This window comes from Gekko japonicus, unplaced genomic scaffold (assembly GCF_001447785.1).
Source record: "Gekko japonicus isolate JY-2015 unplaced genomic scaffold, Gekko_japonicus_V1.1 scaffold261, whole genome shotgun sequence".
NCBI classification, from domain to species: domain Eukaryota; kingdom Metazoa; phylum Chordata; class Lepidosauria; order Squamata; family Gekkonidae; genus Gekko; species Gekko japonicus.
The window spans coordinates 455125-467732 of NW_015172558.1; the positions used below are offsets into that span (position 1 = coordinate 455125).

The 12608-nt window shown below is 39.1% G+C and overlaps 1 protein-coding gene across 1 annotated transcript in view; it reads left to right on the plus strand.

Annotated features, from left to right (window-relative positions):
- The window catches only part of CHAC2 (ChaC, cation transport regulator homolog 2 (E. coli)), a 15627-nt gene extending 10115 nt beyond the window's left edge, over positions 1 to 5512 (plus strand). The window contains exons 2-3 of the mRNA XM_015421213.1: positions 1860 to 1895; positions 5006 to 5512. Coding sequence (XP_015276699.1) covers positions 1860 to 1895; positions 5006 to 5395 — 426 coding nt within the window. The 3' untranslated portion in view covers positions 5396 to 5512. The remainder of the gene's footprint in view (positions 1 to 1859; positions 1896 to 5005) is intronic.
- The last annotated feature ends 7096 nt before the right edge of the window (positions 5513 to 12608 follow it).

A 12608-nucleotide genomic window follows, 5' to 3' on the forward strand; every position in this document is an offset into this window, starting at 1 on the left:
GTAGGGAAAACTATTTGTAATATTTAACATTTCTATCAAAATTAAACTTAATTACTGATTTAACAACTTAAAATGCATCATTTATTATTTAGTGTATAAAATTGTACTATTTGGCATATTTATGGAATTTAATGGTACATATGCCCTAGTTTATTTTTAAAAAATTGCAAATATACCCAACACTTGAGGGGCATTCTGCTACACTCTATGCTACCATTGCACAGTACCTTTATTTTTGTCATCTGAGAGGTAGGGAAAAATAATAGGTAAAACTATTAGTACATTTAGTTATCAAATTAAACTTGCTAACATTGAAAATACTGAACTCATTAAACACACTATAGCATATTAATTGTTGCCAAAAGTATTTATATGTACACAAAAATGTGTTGTATGTTTATCCATAGGTGTTATCATTAATGCTGCAGACTTTTACAGTAAAAATTCCATAATACATATTCTGAGTAAAACCTTTTCTTTAAAAGAATTTCACTCATTTCTAAAGGGGAAAAAAATTCAGATTTTTTTCAGAGTTCCCTAAAGCGTCCCAGTTTTTTCATTGGAGGGAGGAAAAAAACCCACAGATTTTTTCATGTTGAGCAAGAAAACCCTCATCTTAAGCAGTTCACACATTCGAAAATTTCATGTTTTCTTCAATGCTCTGCCAAATTTCCCAGTTTTTGTGTTGGAACAATTGAAAAAAAAGTCCTCAAACTTTTTCACACTACACATTTTTAAGTGAGAAAAACCTTGTCTTAAGAAGCATCTCGCTTGTTCCAAAAGAGGAAATATGCCACAGAGGCTTTTTTCAAGTGGTTCCCAAAATTTCCCATTGGAAAAATTGAAATGCCAATGGGAAAAAATCCTGCTTTTTCAAATTTTTATTCCCAGGCCTATATATTCCTGCCAACCTAGCAGGTCGAAAGGAAGAAATTGCAAGTAGATAAATAGGTACCACTTCAGTGGGAAGGTAACAGCGTTCCGTGCACCTTGGTGTTTAGTCATGCCGGCCACATGACCACGGAAACGTCTTTGGACAGCGCTGGCTCTTCGGCTTTGAAACGGAGATGAGCACCGCAACCCTAGAGTCGGATTCGACTGGCTTTCGAGCAAATATATATACACACACACACACACACCATTAAGATTCCTTACAAACCTGACATGGGCTTCTGGAAATAAGTAGAACATTTTTCATGAACTCTGAAGATCATTTACCTGCCTAATCTACAAACTCACTGAGCTGAAGAGTTTGGATAAATATCAACTGTAAACCTGGCATTATCCCTTATACTCAAGTTTCCCTTCACCACTGTGATTCATAGTTAGGCCTGATTATTACCTTTAGTCCAGGACAAGGGCACTCCTAAACCACAGTGAACAAAACTACTGTCAGCCCTGCTTAGAATGTCCAGATAGGGCATAAGGGAGATCGGAGTTGGTGGTTCCACAACTTTCACACAAATGCTACACTACAATTAGCATTTGGGTGGCATTATAGATACACCAGTTTCAAACTGCAATTTTCTGGCCGCTGTTAACATGGCCCATTATAGAACAAGGTAATAAGCATTCAGTGAGGTCACACAATTACCAAGTTTGTCACACAGCTGTTGTCCTTAAAGCCAATTGTGTGACTTCTCTCACAGCTAAAAATGAATTTTATATCTCTGCTGCTATCCCTCTGAATCTTGATCAAACATTACATTTCCCTCACAGCAAATGATACTTTGTCATAGGTTGAGGTCCCATACTCCCCAGGGATTGAGTTTATTTTGTATGTGTTGTTTCTGTTTTTGCCACTACCTTGACAAAAAGAATTTTTTTTTCTGAAATACTATTATCTTTTTAAATTTTAGCCTGGAAGAGTTGTGACACTCATTGAAGACCCTGAGGTACAGTAGTTGTCTTTCATGTATACCTTGTCCTGGACTACTTGGAGCGTATTTGATAATAGTTTTATACAATTCCTCCTGACTGTATACGCTCCCTGCATGGCATTTTGCCCACAAGGGTCCCCTGCCTGCCCTCAGTATCAGCGTGCAAAAGTGTTACAGCTGGCTGCTGCAAGAAGATGAGGGAAGTCTGTCTCCTCAAGCTCCTTGTGCTCATAGCGTCTGGTACCCAACTCAACTGTCCTAATTTGACACTGTTTCTATTGCATTGTTTTAAATTTTATAATCCACTGTAGGTTTCAGAAAAAAGGGCAGACTATAAAGTTGATAAATAAATCACATTATTCCCTTTCATACATCAAAGATGATGTAGGGTAGAGGTACATATTATTGTGGTAAACCCGAGCCTACTTCAGCAGGGAACGCGGGGTATAAACTGAATAAGTTGCTAAGTTAACAGGAATGGTGAGTAGCACAACTCTGTGAGTAGCCACGCCCAAATAAAAGCCAAATAATATCGGCTTTTATTCAGGTGTGGCTACTTCGGTAGCCGAATACAAACCTCTGATCTATATTTGGCTGAATAAATACCTGAAAAATACCATTAAGGTATTTATCGGATATTTATCTGGCTCAGTATATACTGAGTGCACACACCTACTGGAGAGTCTGTGAATGTAAAAAAACCAGAACCGACCCTCACTTTATATGATGAATGGGGCAGACACATGAATAAAGTATACTTGGCTGTTCCATCATATCAATTCTGGCCTTTGGCTGTTAGCCTGCACCGACTCTCTCTCATGTTTTCCGTGTAAATAATATGTCCACAGACAATACATACAAACCAGGCAAGCACATACATAAGAGTGCAAGCCAGGAAGTTTGCAGTTCTGTTCTCCAGTAGACCTGAGTTCACAGGGTTGTCATTAGAAAATCCGTGGTTCCAGTCCCCTCCCTCCCCTGGTATCTGTCATATGGAGATACATACAGTGGAATGATTGAGCCTCATGTTATATGAAACACTCCAAACATTCAAAAATGTTATGAATGCTAAATAGTGGTATTACTACTCTTCAGCATGTAATTCAGTCATATCCTCTTCTTAGCCAATTTAGAACCTCAGTTAATATGGAAGGTGTTGCATAACACTGATCTTGCTCTTCTTTGGCCCTCTTCCAGTTTCGCTGATACCACAGGCTTTATTTGTAATCCTTAAGTGCAACGTGGCACAATAGTTTTTTTCTGAAATGCTAGCAGCAAACATAGATGAATTTAATAGCAGCCATAGACTTTAGTCACCTTTGTAGTTGACAAAACAAGCAAGCAAAATGCAGCACAGTGTCTGTCATTGTGACTTTTCTGTACCTTTCTGGTAAGTGTTTTTCACATTGCTGTGCAATTAGACCCCATTATGCTAACCAACAGATGCTTCTATAAGCACAGAATAGTTAGCCTTGTTTTTCCCCCTACTGTAGTTGTAAAAACCAAAATCTAGATGAAGGAAAATAATCTGTACTCCGTAATAATCTTCACCTATTCATGTAATATAAACACGGGGGGGGGGACCACAACTATTAGCATATTTTTAAATCTTGAGATTACCCTGCCATTTATTTGTTTGATTTATACCCCACCCTCCCTGCCAAGGCAGGCTCAGGGCGGCTTAAATTTGGTCCACACCAAGCAGATGATGCATCAAGTTTTGACATGTTTCCATATGTAAAACCTCAATACAAATGGAAAACTAGCACAGCAAGCACAAAGAAGGGGTAAAACCTTTCTACCTGCTATGCTATTTGGCTTCCTGCATGGAGATTTTTAATGCAGTTAAATATTCAAAGTTGGAATCTACCACCTTCAATGGGAAGTGGTGCCGTGTATTCTACCATCTCAAGTCTCAGCTACCTCATTCTCCTGCACGTATGAACCAGCTCTAGAAGCCAGCATGCTAAGTAGTAAAATACCCCTTGTAACAACAGTATTTGTGCAAAATTAAATGCAGATATGCTAATCTTAAGCAGGATGTTAAACAATCTGCCAAACAGGAAATGTGGATTTTCTTGCAACTTGTTTAATATTTGATAGCTATGCATAAAATAAACATTAACACTATAAGCTAACTTTTACATGCAAGTATTATTTTAGGCCAGAACCACACACTATGAGGCAAACAGTTATCTATTTAATTCTACTTTTATCTCATTCTGTCTCCAAACCAAGTACAGAGTGAAATCTCCTCATTTTATCCTCACAACTACCCTGCAAGGTAGGCTGGGCTGAGTGTTACTAGCCCACTATTACTCCATTGTGCTACATGGATAAGAGATTTGAACCCAGGTCTCTCCAGTATTCTCCAATATTCTAACCACAACATCACACTAGTTTTCATAGGATAAACAAATCCCTGTATTCCTGGTTACGCTTCCCTCGAGAGAAGCTTTGGCATGAATTTGTGCCTTGCTGCCACAGGTGCAACAAAGTTCTGTGCTGTGAGACATGCTTGTCTGGCACTAGACACTTGTGCTCATGAAAGACCAGTGACTTTCAATGAGCCAAACGCACCTAGTGCCACGCAAATTCACTCCACAGCACAGGAAAGGCTCTCCAACAGACAAAGAGCTGTGGAAGCAAGGTATAGGATTCTGAGGGGAGAATTTGTAACCCTTCCTTTGCCCACTGCTCTTTTCCTCACAATCCTTCCCTTCCCCCCTGGTATCTCTTCCCCCACCTCCTATTTTTCTTCCAGCTGGGCTCCAAGGTTAGAAAGACGCTTGGCTAGGAGGAAAACAGCCAGAATTGAAGGACTGTGGGGGAAAGATTCAGTGTTCGCCCTTGCATCTCTACCAGTTTCCACCTGCAAATCCCCCCCCCCCCCAGCATTATCCATCAAATACAGACTTGGGAGCCTGCATGTGTGGAAACATTGTCGTATCCTAATATGCTTATCTCTTATCCATTAAGGAGAGTTGTTCACATGTATCATTGATGGGAAGGGATAGAGAAAAGAGAAAAATGCTGAATTTAAAATGTGCTTTTGAAGGCTTTCACTACCTTTTTATTTTAAAAATATGGCCATGTTAAACTTTTCTGGTTGTATTCTTTGACAGGGCTGTGTATGGGGTGTGGCATACAAACTGCCACTGGGACAAGAAGGTGAAGTAAAAGCGTATCTTGACTTCCGAGAGAAGGGTGGCTACAGGACTACAACTGTCATTTTCTATCCGAAAGATCCCTCCGTGGAACCCTTCAATGTGCTGCTATATATCGGAACCTGTGAAAACCCTAACTACCTCGGGCCAGCGCCTCTAGAAGAGATTGCCAAACAGATTTTTAATGCAGTTGGGCCCAGTGGAAGAAACACTGAATACTTGTTTGAACTTTGCAACTCCCTCAGGGATCTTGTGCCAGAAGATGTAGATGAACATCTTTTTACTTTAGAGAAACTAGTAAAGAAACTTTTGGAACAGGAACAAACCCAAGGTCTTAACTGCATATAAAAATCACTTTGTGGTTTCAAATACTCTCTTCATCATCAGAAAAACACTTCCATTGACCGCGGACATAGGATTTGGGAATGTTCCACATGGACTTTAGGATATCCATTTCAATGTTTCGTTCAGGGTACTTTCGTTATCGGTTAGTTTAAAACTATGTTTTCAGGAGTTTACTGGGGGGAGTTTTGAATTTTGATAAATTTTAAAAATGCTTTTCTCTCAATTTATCAAATCTGAGGAAATACTTTAGGCCTTTAAGTGTGAGAGAAAATGTTCTTGATTTTAAGTTATTTAGATTTTTATTTCCTCTTTTTTTAAAAAAAATTTGTAATTTGGAACTAAATTCTGCATTCAGACGGACTGTGTCAACACAGCACAATCCTCAAAGCACACTTATTCAAGAGCAGACCTTATGGGGCCAGTTTATAATGCCTTGTGGGTTATAACACTATGCAGTTCTGTGCATACTATCTCAGGAGTGAGTTTCCCTGAGTAAAACAAGACTTGCTTCTGAGTAAACATGCATAGGATTTGGCATGTATTGACTTGGGCCACAATCCTCAATTTATGCTTCCTCGTAGTTATCCCAATAGGGCCAGTCTATAGCAGCTTGCAGATTAGAGCACTGTGGCAGTTATTCCTATGCAAGGACCAAGATCCTTCATACAGATACTTTAGAAATATTTTAGTAAATGCACATTATATTATAGGATATTTATCACCGATTTTGACTCAATGGTTCTATAATTTATATATAAACTATTTGCCATTTGATATGAGCAAATAGTTACATGTGTAAGAAATTGTGTTTTCATTTTAAGATGCTCGTAGTGTCAAGATCTTTGGAAACTGAGTAACATACTTATCGGTGCCTTATTTATTTAAATAGCAAGACTTTTTGTTTAAAATTGAAAGAAAGAGGGGATACAACTTGAATCTACAATAGCAGGAATATTCAGAAATTCCCATCATTAATCATTAGGCAAAACATCTTTGGAAATATTTAAACATGCTGACAAAATACAACCAGTCTTGAAATCTACACTGGAGCAATTTCAGTGACTTGTGCTCCGGGAATTAAGCCAGTCCTCAAAATTCTCTATAGCCTCGGTAGCTCTGAGGTAAGTGCTTAATTGAGAGCCAGTTTGGTGTAGTGGTTAAGTGTGCGGACTCCAATCTGGGAGAACCGGGTTTGATTCCCCACTCCTCCACTTGCACCTGCTGGATGACCTTGGGCAAGCCATAGTTCTGATAAGAGCTGTCCTTGAAAAAGAGCAGTTTCTGTCAGAGCTCTCTCAGCCCCACCTACCTCACAGGGTGTCTGTTGTGGGGAGGGGAAGGGAAAGGAGATTGTAAGCCGCTCTGAGACACCCTTGGGTAGTGAAGGGCGGGGTATAAATCCAATCTCCTTCTCCTCCTCCTCCTAATTACTCCAATGTGCCAGAGTAACTCCAGTGACCAGCACTCAAGTCATACTGCTGATCTCTTATCCATGCTTAAGAAATTAGAAGCAAGATGTGGGCACTCACGGTTCCTCCTTAGCATGAATTCCTACCACCCTTTCTTTGTTGGCTTTAACTATGGATTACAAATGTATCAGTGTTTAATTACGGTTATGTTATTAATAGCACAGTCTTCTGCAGAGTTACTCCAGTCTACATCCATTGATTTCAAAAGGTTTAGACTAGAATAACTCTACAGGATTGTACTCTTAAGTGTGGGAACCCTGTATAGTGTTCATGCAAGTATGGTGGTCTGGTTAAAAATGAACAGCTAAGGAAAGAAGGAATTTGTGCCAGAATGGGGAGAAGGAAATGCATCAGCTTACAGCCAGCTTCTAATCACTTAACAGTGGATAAGAGTTCAACGGCATGAGAAATGCATCAGGCCAATTATTTCTATCAGAACACTACAGAGTTAACTTGTTAATGATTGATGCTTGAATGGCTCATCTAAAATAAAATTTACTTGATAATAACCCCTCTTTCAATGGCACTACCATTTAAAAGACCTATTTAGATTGGGGGAGCATGACTTGGTTGAGCATTTGCTTGCCATGCAGAAGGGGCCAGGTTCAATCCCTAGCATCTCCGGATGAAAGTACCAGGTGGCAGGTGATGTGAAAGACCTCAGCCTGAGAACCTGGAGAGCCACTGCAAGTCAGAGTAGACAATACTGACCTTGGTGGCCCAATAGTCTGATTCAATATAAGGCAGCTTCATGTGTTAGTTCTGTGCACCCAAGCGTGCCCTGGGATCCTGTTCTTTGTTTGTTTTGTTTTTGAAGAGGACCCTACCTACTCCCATGTTTTATGGCAAAATACTTTTGCAACTGTGGGAAGTTGCCAACGTAGTTTATAATATGTTATGGGTAGGTCTGAGCTTAAAGTCAAAACTCCCACAACGTGAGCCTAAAGTAGCTCTTTAGATCCAGACCACTGTATTAGAATGGAGGTGCAGGTCACACACAAAGTTATCAAGACTTAACTTCAGTGATGATGCATTTCTGAAAGTTCTGTTCCATTTACCTTCCTTTGTTCACACAATTTCCAACAAAATTGATGGACTCTGTGCTAACTCCTCTGGAGACAGACTAGGGCCTCATTCTTGCAACAGACTAGCATAAGGAGTTTCCGTCCCAATTGTGAATTTCCTTGCTTCTTGGTTTAAGTTATTTTCTTTACGCCTTCAACAAAGCATATTTTTGTATTTTAATACATAAAAAGGTTCTTTTGCCAGATGTCAAGCGCTTTCATATTCTCCTATCAAAAATTTCTCTGTATATGTCCACTGTTCACAATGAAGCCTATGATTTAACATCAGTAACAGCACAATCATTATTTACGTTTGTGTCCATAAGCCAATTCTCTTGTCTCTCTATCAGTTACTTGTAAGAACTCCATCACCTCTCTCTCTCTCTCACTCTCTCCCCCCCTCCCTCCCTCCCCCCCCCCCTTTTGGGAAAGGGGATACCTGTATCCAGTAAACAGAAAAATGTTCTGGGGGAGGATCATATACTAGACATTATTTAAAATACAAAGATTCCACAAAAGGTACTTAAACTGTAAACAGCTTTTCTGAGTTACTTGGAAAATGTAGTTACAAATAAGGCAAGGGTTGCACTGGAGAACTGCTCCAAACAGTAATATTGGTTATGTAGTAAAATCATTTATGTAAGAACTTATAGATTAACCTCTACCAGAAAAAATGATAAAGTCCTGCTCTGTTAAAATAGTGGAGATTTTTGCTATTGATGTCTCTAAATCTAGGATTTTAGCCTAATTTGCATTCATTGGCCAGAAATCAGTTCAATTATACATGAATATGTAAGGGAATTTTTTATTTGTGTTGGACAGCCAGCTACCTTCCTCAGGTACTAACAAAGATGCAAGAGCGCTAAGACTCTTGCTACTCAAGACAAAAGGGGGCAAAAACTCAAAAATTCCATTCATCGTCCCAAAAAAGCATGGCTTCTAGCCATGAACTCCAAAAACCATTCTCTCCACATATATAAATATAAAAGGCTAAAAAGGGTAAAGATACCACACACATGCACCTTGTGTTCAAAGACAGCAGTCCCTTCTAGTAAGATGCTGGTGCTGGATCCGAAGGAAAGGGCAGCGATGGGCTGCACTGTTACTTTATATACACTGCTCTTCAATATTAAGTTTTTTATTGTTATCCGCACCTAAAATGTAAGTCAATGCTGTTCTGACAAGATGCTTTAACCCCACAGGGGATATCTCAGATCTGCTCTGTTATTGATAGTGCCTTTCTGAGCCTCTTTCACCAGTGATAGTGCTGCTGTAAGTGGAACAAATCCACAAGGTCCACCCTATCTATTTTAAAATAAGCCTTAATAACAAATTATCAGATGAGTATCCAATCTCTACTTTTCTACAGAAAACAGTCTTCACCAAGAGAACTGAGCACTCCCCAGTTACATTTGCAATTGCTTGGAGATAGTCCTTATGGAAAGCACAAGGGCAAGAACAGGGAATTTCTTTCTGTGCTGGGTAAGCTAATTGTAGGTGTAGTTCAAATTATGTGGATTCTATGTATTTTTCCAGATTCTAACACTGCAATAAGAACTGTTGTAATACATTCCATTATATGCATATAACTTCAGTACAATAAAAAGGCACCCCATTTTATTCAGTGGCATTTGGCTTTTTTAGACTAAAATTCATACCCAAAAAAGTAAGTTTTAATGGCATCCATGAAGTCACACCCATGCATCTTCATGCGGCCTTGGACATTAAACCACAAAGGCTGGAATAAGAGGGAAAAATAGGAAACAAAGATCTCCATCAATACCAAATTCTGCTACATTGAGCCTTTGTTAACAGAAAGGCACCAACTTTATTGAGCTTATTTGGGGCTGCTTCACACATATATATACATGATGCCTCCAGCAGGTTCTCCAGAGAGGCAGAACAAAAAAATTCTACATAAATAATGACAACTGCAGCACCAAGTGATGGCTAGATTGTTTGTGTCATGATTCAGATACATCAGCTTGTCCTCTGTGATTAAACTTAGGAGATCATGAGGCAAATTTGTCCCCTTGCATTCCACTGCAATGGCAAACCATGCTTTATCAACATGCCTGACCTACCATGGTTTGGTATTCTGCTTTAGAGGGAAGACCGAAAAACTCAACTTGATGCGGACCTAACAAGTTATGATTTATTGGTGAAAGCCTTCACTTATTGAGCAGCGCAATATCAAGGATGAAGCACATAAACTTGAGGCTCCTCTAGGCTTTCATCGTTTGTTGTTACATCAGAGCCACCAGAGACAGAACTTTCAGTCCGCCAGTGTCATCACATATGCAGTATTTTGCAGTGCAGCCAATTCACACATTTAGCTATCAGACATCAATTGCTGATTTGCCAAAAGCTGTTTTTATATAATTTCACTGAAACTTCCACAAACAGTGATGATTTAGAACTCTAACACTATGGGGGAGGATTACATGTTGCATTTGGGGCATATTTCTACCCCAAACCAAATTCCATCGTACTTTGGGTTAGAAAGGGTCCCATAAAATTGTTTGTTTGTGGTAAGAGAAATCATTGTGTTTCAAAGTCCTATAACACCCCGGGCTTGAAAACACACTTTGGCATGAGGCAGAATGTTTCTTCTCTAGATTCATCATTCCATTTTGCATATTGAATAACTTACACTAGTATGGCTCCTTTAGCCATTATGAGACAGCTAACAAACTTTTCACAAATTTCAAAGGAACACTTAAAGAATGGAAATGAATAATTTCTAAAAATTTTCTACCTTGGGGTATTTGCCTACCTCAAAAGTTCTCTCTGTGGTGAGGTAAATACTCAAAATGTCAGGAGGACCCTTCAGTCTGTCATGAAGAGCTACATCTCTCCAGAGCACTTAAAAAGGTTCCCTGGATTGCCATTTTCTTAAAGAACCCCTGCAGTATTTCTTTATCCCCATATGTTTCCAGTAGGAAAACTATCCCAATGGCAAAATACAGTTTTCTGGGGTTGTTGTGTTTTTACCTTGGATACTCATTTGTTCACAGAAAGCAGCAGTGGTAGCTGATTGTACTCTGGGGACACAGTTTACTACTGAACAAGTGAAAAGAGGAAAAAGATCTACAGGCACTCTGCATTCTGCCAAAAAGCCAAAAACACAAATAAGGTAAGGAATACAGCCCAAGGGTATTTCCAGGGATTTATGCATTAAACATTAAATTGGAAGCAGCCCTCAAGCTGCATAGTTCCAAACAAATACTTCCCTCTGAAATAGATGGAGCTGACATCTTTAAAGTCTGTTTAGGATCAGGTGTATGTACTGCTATAGCTCATATCCCAACAGTTCCTTCCTGGTATTATTTCAATATGACAATTCCATCAAGTCCAATGTTATAAAGATACAAGATCCTTTCTTTATGCGCATTTCAAAATTCAAATACTGGAATACAATTATACATAATTAAAGGACACTGGATTCCCCAACAGTCTCTCATTGATAAAGGTCCATTAAAATCTTCACTGGTATAAGTCAGAGGCAACTGCATTACCAACAGCATTACTTTCTCATAAAACTAACAGGTAGCTTAACAGCCATTTAACATTATGATGTCTCAGAAGGATAGGCAGCCTAACAGCTCCAGAACAGTCTTGCTGTTTAACTAAGTTATAAAACAATAGCCCTACCTGATCTAACACACACAATTTTTAAGTTTACATGTACTACCATTATGTCACAGGCAACCTCCAGGAAATCTGAAACAAGGCACAGGGGGAAATGGCATCAATGGAGACAGATTTCTTATGCTATTATAATTTCTAACTATAGAGATGGTCCAATGAGAGGAAACAGAGCTACTATATGTTAAAGCAGTATAGATTTACTTAGACTTCAACAATGTCCTACTCTAGAATCAGTTGATTCACATACTGATGTCTCTGAGCTATCAGAGTCTGCTTTTGCTTGTTGTGGTATCCTGCGGAAGCTTTCACCAAGAGACCACCACAAGTTGAGGCAAAAGGAGCAGCTCACAAGTACTGGGTATCTTGTTTGCTGTGCCCTGCTGAGGAAGAGGAAAAGCCACCACTACCAACCATGCACATATCTCCCCATCCTCTTTTTAGCCAGAAACCACAACAACTTCTTAGCTTTGGGGGAAGTAAGTCAAGGCATATTTTTGCTTAGGAAGTGATCACTCCACTACGGCAGGCAGACAGGTGTAAACAGACTTTGCTCCAAAAATCTTGGTATTCCGTTAAGGTATGGATGGAATGTTGTGTGCACAAATATCACATAAATTAACTGTGCCTTTGAGCAGCTTCTTCCCTCTTCACTTGTACAGGAATCCTGGGAGAAGATCCTCCCATCAACAAGCATTAAAAAAAAAAAAGCACAGGGGGAGCTTATCAGCTCTCTGTATGTGCATAGTTCTGCCATGAAAAATATGAATCAGTAATGAGAGAAGGGAGGGAAAATAATTTGAATAAAACCAAGCATATCTACAAGGGAGTATACTGTTTTAGCATTAGCCAAATCATTTACTTTATTTTACGCCATATTTATTAATTTCATTTTAGTTTATTTACTTCATGTCAACCACTATTAGTGCATATGCCATTTTAAGAATATTATTATATACCAAGCAGAACAGCAGGAACTGCAGTTCTCCAATGTCCACCAAATCTTAATCTGAACATTTTTCAAAATGTTTCAAG